The 19,201-nt window shown below is 41.0% G+C and overlaps 1 protein-coding gene across 8 annotated transcripts in view; it reads right to left on the reverse strand.

Annotated features, from left to right (window-relative positions):
• The window catches only part of LOC130917906 (stAR-related lipid transfer protein 13-like), a 109,731-nt gene that overhangs the window by 16,740 nt on the left and 73,790 nt on the right, over positions 1 to 19,201 (reverse strand). For all 8 annotated transcript variants that reach the window (XR_009063532.1, XM_057839673.1, XM_057839672.1 and 5 more), the window contains 2 exons: positions 8,451 to 8,522; positions 5,125 to 5,206 (listed from right to left, as the gene is read on the reverse strand). Coding sequence is in view for 7 of the 8 variants with exons in the window: in XM_057839673.1 (XP_057695656.1) it covers positions 5,125 to 5,206; positions 8,451 to 8,522 (154 nt within the window). In the remaining variant the exon portion in view is untranslated. The remainder of the gene's footprint in view (positions 1 to 5,124; positions 5,207 to 8,450; positions 8,523 to 19,201) is intronic.

Here is a 19,201-nt window from a genome sequence, read left to right on the forward strand (position 1 = left end):
CCCTTTATTGTCATTATACAGTTGTACAATGAAATGATGGAGCATCTCCCTTTACAATGCAGGATAAGTTAAAATCTTAAGAGTTATTTACAAAGTATAAATAGGTATAAGATATGTGTGAAATAGTCCTATGTAACAGCAGTGCAGATAATGAAAGAGAAATAGCAGCAGTTTGAAAGTAAAGACATTAGATATTGCACATTAATATTACACATAAGTGAGTATCGCACATTGAATATTGCACATTGGGAGATGTGGTGTTGCATATGGCAGTTCAGGGCGGAGATGGCTTCAGCAAAGAAACTATTTCTCAGTCTGTTTGTTCTTACTTTTAAACACCTGTAGCGTCTTCCAGAGGGAAGCAGCTCAAACAGCTGAAAACCAGGATGTGAACCGTCCTCGAGGATGTTTACAGCTCTGCTGAGGCTCCGGGAGGAGTAGATGTCCATCAGGGAGGGGAGAGGACAGCCAATAATCCGCTGTTCTGCCTTGACTGGCCTTTCGAGGCCTCTGCCTGTCTGCAGCAGCAGTGCAGCTCCCGTACCAGGTGTAGATACATTGTGTTAGCAGGCTCTCAATGGAGGAGTGGTAGAAGGCCATCGGCAGCTTTCTGTCCAGCTTGTTCTTCCTGTGGACTGTCAAGATGTGCAGACGCTGCTGTAATGTTCGCTGTACATGAGAGGTCATCGGAGATCTGGACTCCCACGAACCTGTGAAGGCGTGGAACCTCTCCACATACTCGCCGTTGATGTACAGGGGCGGCCGATTACTTCTGTTCCGCCTGAAGTCCGTGATGACCTCTTTGGTCTCTGTGGCGTTCAGGGCCAGGTTGTTGTTTGCGCACGAATTCCGATTCGGGAGACTTGAGAGTTCAGACCGCAGCCACATTCTGGAAAAATGTGGCCCAGATCGGATTTGAAATGGTCCGCTTCTAAGCATCCCGATCAGACCGCCAAGTTCATGCTTCAAAGTGGGCGTGGTCGGGCGAGGGAAAGGTATGATGCGCAGAGTTGTAATATAGTGTTCGAATATCTCTGCCAGCCCCCCGCTTAGCCGGTTGTCTGGCAACATACTGGAAAAATGTGGCCCAGATCGGATTTGAAATGGTCCACTTGTATGCGACGTGTCCCGTTCAGACCGTCAAGTTATTGCCTCACTCGAGTCGGAAAAACCCACAAAATCGGATTCGTTCATTAAGACCTGCAATATGAACCTAGCCATCATACTTTTGCTTTTGTTTTATGTGGTTATAAATCTTGTACTCTGTACAATGACAATAAAGTCTTAGAGCAATTTCCAATGATGTTAACCATCCGAGTTCAAATGTATTTGATGTCAATGGCAGTGAATTAGTTCATGTGTTACAAAAGCCCTTCATCCTCTACGACCCAAAAGTCTGGTTTCGGCCCCTGTCTCGGAATATAATAAGGTTAGCCAAACAACAAGTTCCCGCGATTGTTGCCGTATATAGCTGAAGCCCAGCTAAAGGGAGGCTTTCCCTTTAGTCCAAAAGGCCCCAAGAACTTTAAATGCGGCTGCTAAAACAGGAGGCTTTTAAGCAGGGCGATCCCATGCAGCACACATGAAATATCAATCCCAATCAAACGCGGCTTATTTATTTTGGTCCCGCAAGACTGCGGTCGGACTCGGTCACGGCAAATGTTACCATAGCGACGGTCCCTCCGTCCCCGCGGCCACTTTTGGAATTTAGATGAGTTGCTTTAGGGCTGTTTAGAGTCACAGTACGTCGAGCGCCGCCAGACGCTCTTTTTCCTCTCCTCATTGTCACTACGGTTACCGCGGCGACCCAAGCGCTCTCTTCGAGTCTTCTCGGAAAAGAAGCTCTGACATCATGGTGTGATATTGAACTGCAGCTTTTTATGGCTTAAAGTGCCTGTGACACGAAAAAGCATGTTTATTTCATAATACACGCGGTATTTGATGCTCCTGAATGAAATGGACCGCTTGGATGTGTGTGGAAGCGATCGCTATATTTATTTACTTTTTTGAATCCCGCGCCATGAAAATGACTGACTTCCGGCTTCAGTCTTGCATTGAGGAAGAGGGCGCTGTGACGTGTACGGGAGAAGGAGTCCTCTTCACTATACAGCCATACTGTTGTATGAGAAGGACTAAGGATTCAGCTGATTATGCGGATTAATACGTTTATTTTTCGCATCACGCCAGCCAAACGGCTGCAGAAAAATCTTGCTGTATGAGGGAGAGGCGTGTGCGCCTTTTTGGGGTTTCTAAAGGTTCCCATTTAACTGTGGATATTGGCCAAAACAAGCCCTACTACTGTGGGACCATGGAACTTAGGAGGAAGTGAGTAAACATCGTGTTTTGCATTTTGTCAAATACTGGGATCATTTTAATATGTAGGTGGCTTGCATTTTGTGGCTGACACGCTCCTTGTCCCCTCGGCCGACGACCGGCGGCTTGTCGCGCATGCCCCCGCCGGGAGAGCACTATACTCGGCTTACTGCCCTCTTCATGTGCCCGGCGTTCTGTCAAATTTCCCGACCGATCAGAAATTGCAACTTTGTGTTAAAAATAGCCACGAATGCCGCTTCCCCGACGAGCTCTCCTGTCCGTAGTAGCAGGGGAACGAGCTGTAAATTGCTCTCCGCCGGGCAGTTTGCCGATCGGCGAAGACAATCGACAACCCGGTCATCATGTGAAATGATCCGGGCTAGTTATGTGTGATTTTCCGCTTTGAAGACCTTGAAATATCACTCGGTTCGGGTTAGCGTGTTGGCTAGCTGTCACGCCTCTTGGTTTGTGTACATTCTCCGAAGCCCGGAAAGGGAAATGACATAAGCCCGATTTAGGTGGCATAAAATATTGTTCGGGAGGTGCGAAAGTAAAGGTAAAGTCGACAGTTTTGACCATTATGGAGTAATTTTGCCATGTCGTCCTGAATAAATACATTTTTAATATTTCATATTCCATTTAGCGCAAGACTTATTTGTCATGACCATGCCATTTATTTCCCTATTGGGGGAAAATACTTGGATAAAAAGAATAACCTGTAAGAATACTGGAGTAGAGAGACAAACAATGACATTTTGCGGCTCTCTTCGTCACGTTTTCCTCGTTCTGAATAATTCCCCCTCAACGGGCTGACTGGTCCTTCTCAAGCCATTCATTTAGCTATTGGGGGAAAATACTTGGATAAAAATAGTATCCTGTAAAAATATTTGAGTAGAGAGAATGAAACAATGACATTTTGCAGCTCTCTTTGTCACGTTTTCCTCGTTGTGAATCATTCCCCCTCCATGAGCTGCATACTAAATCAGATGAAATCGTGACACCGCTGACGTCATCCACCTGTTGGGGACGCTAGAGTCCTATAATGGTAGGCGTGGCTAACCGGCAGATAAAAGACTAATTTCTCGCCATCTGCGATTTCCTAATTTGTCGTATATAGTCGAATCGTCTCGAAATATGATTCTAATTCACATAATAATCCTATTTTTTTTCTCCTGTCGTACGCACTTTAATATACACACCAAAAAAAAAAAAAAAAAACAAATGGAGAAAGAGTTTGTTGGTGGAGCAGAGTTAACGCTAGTTGCTAGCTCAGGGGTGTCTGTCGTCTGTGCCGCGGGACAAATCATGGTTGTGCTTTCATTCGGAAAGTCGTTAGGTCTAACGGTAATAACTCACAAATCACATTCTCCCCATGGAACAAACAAAACGGGCTAATTACACTCGGGCACTGTCAAAAACTTTTTTGCTTGTGAAGAGTTACAGAAAACGTTTGGCCTCCGTTATTGCCAACAAAGGGTACATAACAAAGTATTGAGATGAACTTTTGGTATCGAACAAATACTTATTTTCCACTATGATTTGCTAATAAATTATTTAAAAATCCAACAATGTGATTTTCTGTTTTTTTTTTCCCACATTCTGTCTCTCATGGTTGAGCTTTAACCATGTTCACAATTACAGGCCTCTCTAATATTTTCAAGTGGGAGAACCTGAACAATTAGTGGTTGACTAAAGACTTATCTACCCCACTGTAAATTGTGAATTAAAGAATGTTAGAACAACAACAAAACAACAGAAATTCGCGAGTTTGATGTTTTCTACTATTTATTTTGCACTTAAACAAGAACTGTTTTATAGTTTTTAGCCAATAGAACTTCCAATGCTGTGATTAAAAAAAGCCTGTTGTATTGAACTCGTATCGAACTGTGACTAGTGTGTACCGGTGCGGTGCACCCCTAGTAATTTAGTCTAACGCAATAGTTGAACATTCATGCGTTGGCAAATGGATAGAAAAAAACTATTTTGATCCCTGATGGATCGTTTAGAGGTATTAGCTGTGTTTCTATTAGCCTCAATACAACAAAAACGATAGGAAAAACAAACGCTTGCAGACTGCAAAAGGCTCATTCTGCCTCCTGTTTGGAGATTTTGACCAAGGCAGCTGAGAAAGGAATGGGGTCTCATTTCATGACTAAGCCTTTTCTGTGGAGTTGTCCCGATCATATATTTTTGCACCCGATTTTAAGGATCTGCCGATACCGGCTACCGATCCCTCAGCAATGTATTCATTCTTTTGTTCAAACAAACATGCATGTTTTGTTTATTTTGATAATATGCTTTTACATTTCAATTATTTTGTTGCTTTGTCGTATTAAAAACCTGCGCAAGCATATTGCTGCAAACCAAAACAAAACAAAAAAAACTATCACGTTTTCAAATGATAGCGTTCACATTTTTACATGACACTACCATGTAAAAACGTGATACTGAAATTATTATTGTTTTTTTTTTTGGGTGGCAGCAATGCACTTCTGTAAAAACCCAATCTTTTTCACCCGATTCCGGTCTTCTAAAGATGACCCGATCGGGCACGTCCCTACTTTTCAATCACTTTTTTAGGATGGGCCGGTGTCCAAAATATTCTTTGCTATCATTTTAAAGTCACTCGCTTTAGTATTTCATAGCACCCTTTAACTCTTCCGGTGCCATTGGCGTGATAGACGTCCAATCGGATGGCTCTATCCATCCTTCTGCTGTAAATTCCTATGATTTGATCACCTGCTGACGTCCAATCCGTTTGAAGAGGGAGGTTCAAACGGATTGGAGGTCAACAACGGGTAAAACATTTACCTGCAAAGAGGCTCGACGAGATCTTTGTCCAGAAAGTCGTGGTCTCGTTTGACGGGCCTGATGTCAATGGGGAACTGAGACTCTTGAGGGCAAAAAAAAAAAAAGAAAAACTCCTTTGCATAATTACTTCCATGACAAAACATATTTCCAGAAGCCAACTTTTGTAGTATTTCACGCTCATGAGAAGGGATTCAATTGTAAGTGGCCGGCCAGGCAATGGCTGTTCTCTTACATAACTCTGTGGACGGCATCCAGAATCTCTCAATCTAACATTCCGCCGCATTCATGTAAAGTCATTCACTTTTTATGAAAAGCTAGCCCGCCAAACAAGGCTCGGCCTGTTCGCGCGCGCCGACTTTGCGACCTATGCTATTTGGATGAAATTTGTCAGAACGTCAGTGCATCGGCAAGTTTGCCTAACCGTTCGTTTCTGTCTCGGATTAGTGTTTGAAGTAGTGCGGCCGGAAAAAACTGCTATTGACGGCGATAGACAGCCAATTCATTTCAATTGGGAGGGTGGAAGGGAATTCATTCAGAAAATCAATGACAAAGACAATATTGGCTGGTTTTTGCCTCCTATAATAAAGAAAAAAAAGAATAAATATTAAGTGTTTTATTTCCTTAAAAAAAAAAAATCTAATTTCTAACTATTTGCTTGTTTTTTACGTATAATTTTATTTCATGTTTCATTTGTCTTTGATTGAACTTTCTATTGCTTGAATGTCATTTTGCGAATCGTTTTATCTCTGCTGGTGGCGTAAAGCACTTTGAATTGCCTTGTGTTAAATTGTGCTATACAAATATATTTACCTTGCCTTGCCTAAAATGTCAATAAAAATTAATAGATAGTGGGGCAAATAAGTATTAAGTCAACCACTAATTGTGCAAGTTCTCCCACTTGAAAGTATTAGAGAGGCCTGTAATTGTCAACATGGTAAACCTCAACCATGAGAGACAGAATGTGGGGGGGGGGGGGGGGGGGGACAGAAAACCACATTGTTTGATTTTTAAAGAATTTATTTGCAAATCATGGTGGAAAATAAGTATTTGGTCAATACCTAAAGTTCATCTCAGTACTTTGTTATGTACCCTTTGTTGGCAATAACGGAGGCCAAACGTTTTCTGCAACTCTTCACAAGCTTTTCACACACTGTTGCTGGTATTTTGGCCCATTCCTCAACGCAGATCTCCTCTAGAGCAGTGAAGTTTTGGGGCTGTCGTTGGGCAAAACGGACTTTCAACTCCCTCCACAGATTTTCTATGGGGTTGAGATCTGGAGACTGGCTAGGCCACTCCAGGACCTTAAAATGCTTCTTTCGAAGCCACTCCTTTGTTGCCCTGGCTGTGTGTTTGGGATCATTGTCATGCTGAAAGACCCAGCCACGTCTTATCTTCAATGCCCTTTGCTGACGGAATGAGATTTTCACTCAAAATCTCTCGATACATGGCCCCGTTCATTCTTTCCTTTACACAGATCAGTCTTCCTGGTCCTGTTGCAGAAAAACAGCCCCAAAGCATGATGTTTACACCCCCATGCTTCACAGTGGGTATGGTGTTCTTCGGATGCAATTGAGTATTCTTTCTCCTCCAAACACGAGAACCTGTGTTTCTACCAAAAAGTTCTATTTTGGTTTAATCTGACCATAAGACATTCTCCCAGTCCTCTTCTGGATCATCCAAATGCTCTCTAGCAAACCGCAGACAGGCCTGGACGTGTACTTGCTTCAGCAGGGGGACACGTCTGGCAGTGCAGGATTTGAGTCCCTGGTGGCACATTGTATTACTGATAGTAGCCTTTGTTACTGTGGTCCCAGCTCTCTGTACATCATTCACTAGATCCCCCCCGTGCGGTTCTGGGATTTTTGCTCACCGTTCTTGTTATCATTTTGACGCCATGGGGTGAAATCTTGCATGGAGCCCCAGATCGAGGTAGATTATCAGTAGTCTTGTGTTTCTTCCATTTTCTAATAATTGCTCCCACAGTTGATTTCTTTACACCAAGCGTTTTACCTATTGCAGATTCAGTCTTCCCAGCCTGATGCAGGTCTACAATTTTTTCTCTGGTGTCCTTCGACAGCTCTTTGGGCTTGGCCGTAGTGGAGTTTGGAGTGTGACTGACTGAGGGTTGTGGACAGGTGTCTTTTATACCGATGATGAGTTAAAACAGGTGCTATTAATACAGGTAACGAGTGGAGCCTCGTTAGAAGAGGTTAGACCTCTTTGACAGCCAGAAATCTTGCTTGCCTGTAGGTGACCAAATACTTCTTTTCCACTCTAATTTGGAAATACTTTCTTTAAAAATCAAACAATATGATTTTCTGTTTTTTTTCCCACATTCTGTCTCTCATGGTTGAGGTTTACCCATGTTGACAATTACAGGCCTCTCTAATCTTTTCAAGTAGGAGAACTTGCACAATTGGTGGTTGACTAAATACTTACTTGCCCCACTGTAAAAAGAAAAACAGTACCGCTTTTTTCCTTATTTGTTTTAAAGAACAAAAAATAATGATATTTACTTTCCCTTTTTTCATTTAAAAAAAAGTTTTATGTTTATATCTTATGTTTTTATATTTATTTCATATATTAAATATTCTTTTATTTTATATACTTATTATTTATAATAATACATTTTTAATTTTTAAATGTTGATATATATATATATGGGACTACAATTACAATATCAAAGAATAGTTTTTGTTTCCTTTTTCGAGATTGAAATAAACATTGTAATTCAAAGTGTATATCCAGTTTCCCTCTTTTTTTTTTTTAATTAAAAAGAATGAAAGTTTTTTCTTTAATTCAAAACAAAATATTTTAAAAATAAAAGTATTTACTCTTTGCTCCTCATTTCGTATTTTTTTCTTTAGAAAATGTGAAAACCAAACCAATAAAGATGAAGTACGAGGCTCTTTTCATCCGTCTGCTATGAATTCAAATGACTTTCAAGTTGAAATGGATTTGGACGTTTATTGGCGACAATGGCAGCCAATGAGCCAAAAACGAGCATTTTGTGAAAATGGCTGGCTTAAGCACATTACTACCATATTATGAAACATTTTCATGTTTTGTTTGTTTTTTTTAAATAGAGTTATTGAATAGCATAGTTGGTAGGTGAAGCATGAGGCCGGTATTTCTGGGCATTATGTCACAACCTTAGCAGATTGTTTTATAAGATCTGGAGGATGTCAATGAGCTCCGCTACGAATACGTTGAATTGTGACCGACCGACCGACAAGAAGGCCGCTTTCTGCTGGCGAACGGCCGTTTGTTTCACGGCCGCCTAAAATGAAATCTCGGTTTGGTCTATCTGGCCTTTTCACATTTACCTTCAAAGAGCTGCGCATACTGGGGAAATCCGGCAGCTCGCAGCCAGTCGCACGCCTCCTTCGCCTCGACTTCTGAAAAGACACAAGACATATTTTGCATTTTACTTTCCAAACAGTCTCAACATGCTACTGTCAAAATAGGATGAAGAACTAGAAAACTGGAGGAATTGCAATGGTAGCTTTGCTGTGATGGTCACTATATCATGTCACTTCCTGTCGATTTTTGGGCATTCCGAGGTCCCTCCCTTTAGATTTTGGTTTACTGAACAAGAAATGACTCGAGAATGTCCCGTAATGAATGAACAGGAAGCCACCTGTAAATGCCCTAAAATGCACAGGAAGTAATGCCCACAAAAGACCAGTCAAAATAAATTGGATGTCTAGCGCCGTCAATGGCAGTCACTGAGCTAACGTAGACACTTTTCCAATGGAAGATTTTGGTAGCAACCTGTTGGTTCTTTTTATTTCTTTTTTAAACAATATATCAATTTTTGGTGGGTGCATGACATTAATCTTTTGGGCTACAAAGTACTGCGCTTAATCACCTTTTCGATATACTGACTCACACACACCTACAGCCCATAGACCCCCAGAGACGAGGGATAAAGCCAGCCTTTGAGCAGTTGCCACGTTTACATGGAGCCAAATATTCCAATTACAATCGGAATATTTGTTCAAACCGAATAAATGTCTTCCATATAAACACCTCATTCGGAATGAACAGGCCCAAACCGAATGGAATTTCATTCTGATTCACAGGGGTGGAATATTCCTTTTCCCAAACCGATTAGAAGTAAAATTATATCATGTAAACAGGGAAGCGGAATGGTGTCTGGTTGCGTTCTTTCTGCACATGCTCCGTACTGACGTGGTGACGTCACTTGCAACATGGCTTCCAAGCACAGCGCACCTAACTGGAGTAATTCAAACTTTAAAAGAATTGAATATAATTGCTCGCTTAGACGGGCGTAAAACGAGAAACGGTGAACTATTTTAAAAAGTTCACGAGAGGTTACACGAAGCCGGAATAGACCGGAGCGTTGACCAGATTAGAAATGGGTGGAAAACACTGACAACCGGCTACTACAAGGCAAAAGAGCAAAACAGCAGAAGCGGATACGACCCCACAAACACAACAAGTGGGTTAAAGTTAAAACAGCAGCACTCTGAGGATCGATCTCCATGTTTTGCAACTTGACGCTTTGTTTTGATTAATCTGCGCATGTCTGACGGCAGTTGTCAAACGTCCTTTCGGAATAAAGGCAGACACATGTAAACGATGGATCGGAATAGATGAAGTGACATGTAAACAGCTGATCTCAAATTTCCATTCGGAATGATTTGAATCGGTATGAATAAAAGTCAGCATGTAAACGTGGCTACTGACTGTGAAGCTTCGCCAATAGATGAAAAGCTTGCCGCATTGTAATCAGTGATAAGACGCTAATTCTCAACAAAAGATGTCGTGCATATTTAGTCACAGTATACATTTGATCACTTATTTTTGGACATTTTAGGGGAAGCTGAGATACCTTTGCAGTCTTATAGAGCAATCGCCACTGCTACCAACCAAACCATCCGTCAATCCTCTGTTCATTTTAGAGACGACTCCGGCTAACTTTGCCTTAGCTTTTAGGCACATAGCAGAGTGAAGTGAAACCTTAAGGACTTCCCTTTCATTCCGACAGCATGACACACGGATGGGAAAAGCGCTACCCGACTTGACCGGACGTGCGGGTGTACAAGACCTTGTCCCGCTCCGCCACGCTTGATTATTGGAAGAGAGCAGGGATCTGAGATTGCCGCTCTCATACGGACCTTATAGTATAACCACCAGCGAGATTTTTTTTTTACTCTTCAGAGTTTAAAACGCGTCTACCTGCTAAGCTGTATTTTGTGCATCTGTAAAAACTTGGCATGCGGCGGAAAACACAGACAAGACTGAAAAAGCAGTTTCTGCTCTTGCACCCCTCTTTAAAATAAACTGCTGTATTTTAAGCCAAAAGAACTGTTGTGTTTGATAGATCTATATACTGCCATAGCAGATTCATGGCACATGAAGCCCCCGTACTATTTTTAATTTGTCCGTTTTACCCTGGAAACCCAGCGATAAAAAGTAATTATATTATTGAAAAAGTTTTGTCATTTTTAGCATAGAATCATGAATTGATGTCTAATATTTCATTTAAAAAAAATAAAAAATAAACTTTAAACAATTATTGACTCGCATATTTTAAACTTTTAAACGAATGACGTCACAATGAAAAAAATGGTGTCTGTAAAAAAGTCAGGGATATCTACCTCATAACTATCGCTTAAATGTATTTTTTTTTTTGTTACTGTTGCATTTTCTCTGATATGTTAAATGATAAATAAGCGATCCTAACAAAGAAAAATTGAAAAATTAGAATGTTTAAAAGGGTAAATATATGAAAAAGAAAATCTCGACCACTCCTTGATGTCAGCCATTTCAGCATCGCGACCCTTGTTATATAACCATGTTTCACCCATAAAATCCCCCCAAAATCTAGCTGCGGCCATTCACAGGAGTTTTTGGATCAAAACAAAGTAAGTACGCGATAATATCTCGTTAAAGTCATGGAGTCTTTTAGAGCTGTCCCGACTAGTCGACGTTGTCGACGTCATCGATGACGTAAATGCGTCGACGGGCAAAACATACCGTCGACGGGTATTGACGGGTTAAAAAAAAATTACATGCGGATAAAGTTTAGAATGGCGGGCGCTCGCTACTAACACCCCCAAGGGGGCCGCTGTTATTTCAATGTGACCGGCATTGTCAGATTGAGCAAAGAGGAAGAAAGTGGGCGAGCGAGCGAGAGAGAGGGAGCGAAAGAGAGGGAGTGAGATCGGTGAGTTTCGAAAGTGCGCGGGTAGCGCGGAGCCTTCAGTGGCTGCAGCCCCTGCGTTTTTGTTTTGGACAATAAAAGTATCGATAAAGAGCCATCCGACGCCTCTCGGTGTTTTTATGAACGCCGCCACCGTCCTGAGGAGGACATGGGCCGAACCAACGACAACGAGCCAAGTGAATCGCCGGTTCACTCCTCATTATGGCGAGGAGTTGAAAACACCGCCAATTACCAAAAAGGGCAGAATTGGTGACACATGAAAGTGGCATAAAGCCAAAAAAGCGGACCAGAATAGCCAGAGCCTGGAATAATTTCAAGGAAAATATGGAGGGTGCCACTGTGTGTACTCTTTGCTAAACTGAGCTCGTATACCACGGTAGCACGTCAGCTATGAACGAACACTTGAAGCGCCGTCACCCAAGTATATTTTTCCAAGACAACAAGAAACAACAAGCTAGCGGATTGTAAATCCATACAACTTTCTAACGATTTCTTTAAAATGGAAGTTACCTTTATGTGCGTCGTATCAAAGTGCATTTTTATTTAATAAAATAATTAATATAATTATATATTTTTTTTAATTATTGTTAAATTTATTAGGATCATGGAAGCTCCCACTTGGGGAAAATATATACATACATCCTGTATATACAGTGCCTTGCAAAAGTATTCGGCCCCCTTGAACCTTTCGCCACATTTCAGGCTTCAAACATAAAGATATAAAATTTTAATTTTTTGTCAAGAATCAACAACAAGTGGGACACAATCGTGAAGTGGAACAAAATTTCTTGGATAATTTCAACTTTTTTAACAAATAAAAAACTGAAAAGTGGGGCGTGCAATATTATTCGGCCCCCTTGCGTTAATACTTTGTAGCGCCACCTTTTGCTCCAATTACAGCTGCAAGTCACTTGGGGTATGTTTCTATCAGTTTTGCACATCGAGAGACTGACATTCTTGCCCATTCTTCCTTGCAAAACAGCTCGAGCTCAGTGAGGTTGGATGGAGAGTGTTTGGGAACAGCAGTCTTCAGCTCTTTCCACAGATTCTCGGTTGGATTCAGGTCTGGACTTTGACTTGGCCATTCTAACACCTGGATACGTTTATTTTTTAACCATTCCATTGTAGATTTGGCTTTATGTTTTGGATCATTGTCCTGTTGGAAGATAAATCTCCGTCCCAGTCTCAGGTCTTGTGCAGATACCAACAGGTTTTCTTCCAGAATGTTCCTGTATTTGGCTGCATCCATCTTCCCGTCAATTTCAACCATCTTCCCTGTCCCTGCTGAAGAAAAGCAGGCCCAAACCATGATGCTGCCACCACCATGTTTGACAGTGGGGATGGTGTGTTCAGGGTGATGAGCTGTGTTGCTTTTACGCCAAACATATCGTTTTGCATTGTGGCCAAAAAGTTCAATTTTGGTTTCATCTGACCAGAGCACCTTCTTCAACATGTTTGGTGTGTCTCCCAGGTGGCTTGTGGCAAACTTTAAACGAGACTTTTTATGGATATCTTTGAGAAATGGCTTTCTTCTTGCCACTCTTCCATAAAGGCCAGCTTTGTGCAGTGTACGACTGATTGTTGTCCTATGGACACTCTCCCACCTCAGCTGTAGATCTCTGCAGTTCATCCAGAGTGATCATGGGCCTCTTGGCTGCATCTCTGATCAGTTTTCTCCTTGTTTGAGAAGAAAGTTTGGAAGGACGGCCGGGTCTTGGTAGATTTGCAGTGGTCTGATGCTCCTTCCATTTCAATATGATGGCTTGCACAGTGCGCCTTGAGATGTTTAAAGCTTGGGAAATCTTTTTGTATCCAAATCCGGCTTTAAACTTCTCCACAACAGTATCTCGGAGCTGCCTGGTGTGTTCCTTGGTTTTCATAATGCTCTCTGCACTTTAAACAGAACCCTGAGACTATCACAGAGCAGGTGCATTTATACGGAGACTTGATTACACACAGGTGGATTCTATTTATCATCATCGGTCATTTAGGACAACATTGGATCATTCAGAGATCCTCACTGAACTTCTGGAGTGAGTTTGCTGCACTGAAAGTAAAGGGGCCGAATAATATTGCACGCCCCACTTTTCAGTTTTTTATTTGTTAAAAAAGTTGAAATTATCCAATAAATGTTGTTCCACTTCACGATTGTGTCCCACTTGTTGTTGATTCTTGACAAAAAAATTAAATTTCATATCTTTATGTTTGAAGCCTGAAATGTGGCGAAAGGTTGCAAGATTCAAGGGGGCCGAATACTTTTGCAAGGCACTGTACATAATATAATGAAAATATATATGGAAACAGCACTGGCCTGCTTACTGTAATCTATGACTGCACTAATGTTAGTCACTTTATATTATCAAGTATCATTGTGTATATACATATAGTAGTATACTATAAAATTAATTCTATATATTCAATTTTTGTTACTGTGAGTATGTGTGCCTCTCATTCAAAATTGTTGTGGTAATATTTCAGTGTGCCCTCTACTTTATCTATTTTCAGGTTAAAACAGACAAAAGTTGATCAGCTTTTCCCCTCCCCCAAAAATGCGGAATGCACACCAGAAAAAGCATATGAACTCACACAAAGTATTCTGAAAATGGTTGTCCGGGACATTGCAATTAATTTTAACATTTAGAACAATATAGACAATGACATACCACAAAAAGAGTAAGAATTGTTTTGACTTCTGTTTAAAGAGGTGAAGGCAAGAGTGTTTCCGTTTACATTTTTTTTTGCACTAGTTAATGCCAGCATCATTTGACCTCATTGTTTGTGATTTATTATTGATTTATGTTATTTATTTATACGTTAACAAAGAATGTAGGTGTTCCAAAATGTTTTTTGTGAATGAATAAGTTTCAACAAAAATGTCATTATTAAAGTAGTAAAAAAAAAAAAAAGTAAAAATAGTCGGCTGACTAATCGGGAGGAAATTAGTCGTTTGGGACAGCCCTAGAGTCTTTAATTCTGCTCTTTCATGCCCTCACCTCCAGATAGGGTTTCACTGTTTAAAAATAAATAAAAGCCCTCCTGTTCAAAATGTTTCTTTTTGAGATTGAGATTTTAAGCTTTCCATGATGTATCACACATGCATATCAGACAATTTTGAAAGTTGCCCAAATTGGGGTTCTCAGAGCGGAACTTCAAGTCACCTGAGTATTTTCCGCCATGTTTATAACAGGAAGCTGTCTGTCCCTTTGAGCTCATTTCATCCAGGTACAACTAGGGATAGGTTTAGGGTTAGGTCTAGACTAGGGATGTCTTGATCGCAAATTTTTGCACCCGAGTCCGAGTCACCCGATACAGAGTCTCGATCCAGTACCGGGAAAAAATGTGTTTTGTTTTTTTTTTGTTGTTGTTTTTTGAAGAAAGGTTTTTTTATTGGCCCACCATGCCGCCTTCATATTGTGAAATATTTCAAAATAAGAATAGCGTAGAAAAATGCTCGTCTTCCTTAAATGCTTCTTTGGGAGAGTCCATTTAAATCCGCTCATGCTGCTGAGAACAGTCTCGCTAACACAATGAGTTACACACTACCGCTAGTGTGAGACAAGCTAAATGACGATTTGCGCCTTTGATCGTAGAGCTACCAAGCTTCTCTGGCAAAATCAGGGCTATACTGCTGGCCAAAAGTATTGGCACCCCTGCAATTCTGTCAGATAAGGCTCAATTTCTCCCAGAAAACGATCGCCATGACAAATGCATTGGTAGTAATATCTTCATTTATTTTATTTGCAATGAAAAAACAGAAAAGAGAATGGGGAAAAAAATAATAAATCATGATCATTTTACACAAAATTTCAAAAAGGGGCCAGACAAAAGTATTGGCACCGTTTGAAAAATCATTTGATGCTTCTCTAATTTGTGTAATTAACAGCACCTGTTACTTACCTTTGGCCAGTTAAAATGGATTAAAGTCGACTCAACCTCTGTCCTGTGTCCTTGTGTGTACATTGAGCATGGAGAAAAAGAAGACCAAAAAACTGTCTGAGGACTTGGGAAGCAAAATTGTGAAGAAGTATGGGCAATGTCAAGGCTACAAGTCCATCTCCAAAGACCTGAATGTTCCTGTGTCTACTGTGTACAGTGTCATAAATAAGTGTAAACACCATGGCACTGTAGCTGACCTCCCTAGATGTGGACGAAAAAGAAAAATTGACGAGAGATTTCAACGAAAGATTGTGCGGATGGTGGATAAAGAACCTCGACTAACATCCAAACAAGTTGGAGCTGTCCCGCATACCGAGGGTACGACAGTGTCAATCCGTACTATCCGTCTGCTTGTGAATGAAAAGGGACTCTATACCCAGGAAGACCCCATTCCTGACCCATAAAAAAGCCAGGCTGCAGTTTGCCAAAACTTAGCTGAGAAAGCCAAAAACGTTCTCTGGTCAGATGAGACAAAAGTAAAGCTTTTTGGGAAAAGGCACCAACATAGAGTTTACAGGGGAAAAAATGAAAGAAAAGCACACAGTCCCCACAGTCAAACATGGCGGAGGTTCCCTGATGTTTTGGGGTTGCTTTGCTACCTCTGGCACTGGACTGCTTGACTGTGTGCATGGCATTATGAAGTCTGAAGACTACCAACTAAATGTAGGACCCAGTGTGAGAAAGCTGGGTCTTCCTCAGAGGTCATGGGTCCTCCAGCAGGACAATGACCCAAAACACACTAGAAACTGGTTTGAGAGAAAGCACTGGAGACTTCTTAAGTGACCAGCAATGAGTCCAGACCTGAATCCTGTGCAGAGATCTGAAAATGGCACCCTTCAAATCTCAGAGACCTGGAGCAGTTGGCCAAAGAAGAATGGTCTCAAATTCCAGCAGAAACTCATTGATGGATTGTTGGCAGTTATAAGGTTGTGCTACCAACTGTTAGGCTGAGGGTGCCAATACTTTTGTCGGGCCGATTTTTGGGGTTTTGTGTAAAATGATAATGATTCCATTTTATTTTCATTCTCTTTTGTGTTTTTTCATTGCAAGCAAAATAAATGAAGATATTACTACCAAAGCATTTGTAATTGCAATCATTTTCTGGGAGAAACTGAGCACTATCTGACAGAATTGCAGGGGTGCCAATACTTTTGGCCAGCACTGTACAAACCTGTCAGTCGTCGTCAACTATAACTAGCAAGCTCCAGTGGACTGTTGACCAAGAAAAGCAGCAGGAGTGAGAGGCTATACGAGCATGATGCTGAAGCATCTATTTTTTGAATTAATAACCCCATCCTTTTCACCCAATTCTCATCCTCTGAAAAATGGTAAGATCGGCCCGATTTCTGATCACGCGATCGGATCGGAACATCCCTAGCTATGACTTTGCCAGAAACTTTATCAGCTAATACCAAGATGTGGGTTTGTAACAAGTTACATTTACTTGAGTAATGTACTTCTAAGACGCCATACTTTTTCATTTTACTTGAGTAGTTTTGTGAAGAAGAAATGCTACTCTTACTCTGCTACTTTGAGTCGTTTCCTCTTTATTCTACATATTCCATTTGACTTTATTTTAAGCCAGAGATAACAACAGCGGCTCTCCCAGTTTCACCAATGAGAAGTCACAACAATAATCACATGCCTCCATGATACCAGTCAGACGTCACAATCATGGAAAAGGTTGCAATACTTTGTATCTCAAAAGATTATCGAGATGCTCCCGCCACGAGTCGATACAGTATATCGTTTGAATAAGGTGTCACTGTTAAAAAAAAAAAAAAAGTTTGCGAGCAAAATCTTTGAACTAGAATAGTGTCTACTTTAGCTCACTGATTGCGCTAGACATCCAATTCATTTTGACTGAATTGAATGACTAGCGCCGTCAATGGCACTGAAACCAGAGCGTTCACATCCAGTCGTTTTTATGCATTTACAGGTCACTTCCTGTTCATTTTAGGGACCTTGATTTTGAGGGTTTGGGTCAATTCCTTGTCAGTTTCCCAATATCAACAGGAAGTGACCCGTAAATGCCCCAAAAGAAAAAGGAAGTGACCGAAAGTCAATGCCCCAGAATGAGCTCGTTGTCTAGCATTGGCTGCCACTGACGTCCAATCCGTTTGGACTGAGAGGGATGGCCTCCTACTTCAAACAGATTAAACGTTCACTAGCGCTAAAGTCATTCCCATTCACAGCAGAAGCATGAAAAGAGCTTGTTCCTCCATTTATTAGTTCCTTTGTAAAATATCCTAGAATGAGTTCCATTCTTGTATCGCTATATTGTGAGATCATCGTTATGGTGAGTCTTGTATCACAAATCGTATCGTGAGCTACCCAGAGGTTCCCGCTCCCAATCGATAATAACAGTTCATAGTTGAGAGAAAAAAAAAAGGTATATCCTTGCTTGAAAAAAAAAAATCAGCCATTCTAAGCAAATTCTCATGACATATGTATTTTTTCACCAAACTTTTTTCTTGAGTCCATTTTTTAGATGACTACTTATACTTGAGTAATATTATTTGGAAGTACCTCATACCCGCACAAGCTAATGACATCCAATACAAAAGCAGCGGCCGAGGGCTCATTTTAGCCAAAATAACAGCTATCGGTTATGCAATGCTTTTCTTTTGCTTTGACAAAAAGAAGTTTTGTCTTTGTTACATGCAGAAATCATTTCATCCGAAAGCCATTTACTTTTACGAATAGAACACAATGAAGGTGTCGCTATCAGCAAGTGACAGTAAATAGTCAACACAGGCAGCAGAATGTAAAGACATCACGTTGACCTGACCTGAACTGCTGTTGTTGAAAGCAACTGTTGGCGCCTTCTCATTAATGCTAACACAACTATTTACTGCCACTGGTGAGACACGTTGGCCGACACAAGAGTGTTACAAGGCATTCCGCATTCAGGAGATGGATTACAAGGCACATCGCCAATGGAGCGGACTTAAATCTTTCACTGCCATTGATTTGCTCGTGATCATTCGCTAATTCTGTTAAGAAATGTACTCCATTTAAATAAATAGACCACTGTAATATTATGCAGTTTGAAGATGTAGAGATTCTCCAGGATACCACAAGAAAGAGCTTGCAAAATTGTGTCCCATTCTTTTCTTTTTTTTTTTTAATCAAATCGTTCCAGTTTATGCTTCCTTTTTTTTCTGTCATGTCAAACCTGATTTCCAACTGATCGTATTTGTCCAATTTCATCAACTTGGATGGAGCAGAAACACACCAAAAAAAAGCCTTTATGCGTGAAGTCGTTCTTTCTCCGTTGTCATCAACAAACATCAAAAATAAGGTGATCTTAAATTGAAGTCTATCATTTTGTGCCAGTTAGTCTAGCGTTCGAAAAAAATCTGGACTCACACCAACAAACAAAAATGTCTCCATGTCCCAGACCACTCTACCCGAGACCAAGACTTGCCTGCCCGAGACCAGAAATCTCTGAGACCGAGACAAGAGCGAAACCCTCAAAATACGGTCCCGGGGCCAATCTTCAGATTTGCGACACTAATAAAATGTACGTACTTATTCAGAGTTAAATCTGTTCCTGTGAGCTTAAATTCTAAATAGTAGTGTCACGTCTATAAGGGACCAACACTTGCCCGAGACCAAGACAGTTAGCGGTCAAGACAAAAACCCTCAAAATGCAATCACAAGACCAATCTTGAGATTTGCAACACTAAATTAAGTCACAAGAGTACGTACTTACTCAGAGTTAAATATGTTCCTGTTAGCTTGAACTGAAGAAAATGAGATCTTCAATTGTTTTCTGTTAACCGGCTTTTCTCAACGTTTCATTCCAGGAACATGAAAAATTAGCAAACCAATTAAGCGAAATTGGACCCTTTCCCGCCACGAGCGGCCAAACTCTGGACTCACTCTGCGGTGCTTCACAGGCATACAATGAAAGCTAAATCAATGAAAAGTGACTTTGCTCTT

Source organism: Corythoichthys intestinalis, chromosome 6 (genome assembly GCF_030265065.1).
Source record: "Corythoichthys intestinalis isolate RoL2023-P3 chromosome 6, ASM3026506v1, whole genome shotgun sequence".
In the NCBI taxonomy this organism is placed as follows: domain Eukaryota; kingdom Metazoa; phylum Chordata; class Actinopteri; order Syngnathiformes; family Syngnathidae; genus Corythoichthys; species Corythoichthys intestinalis.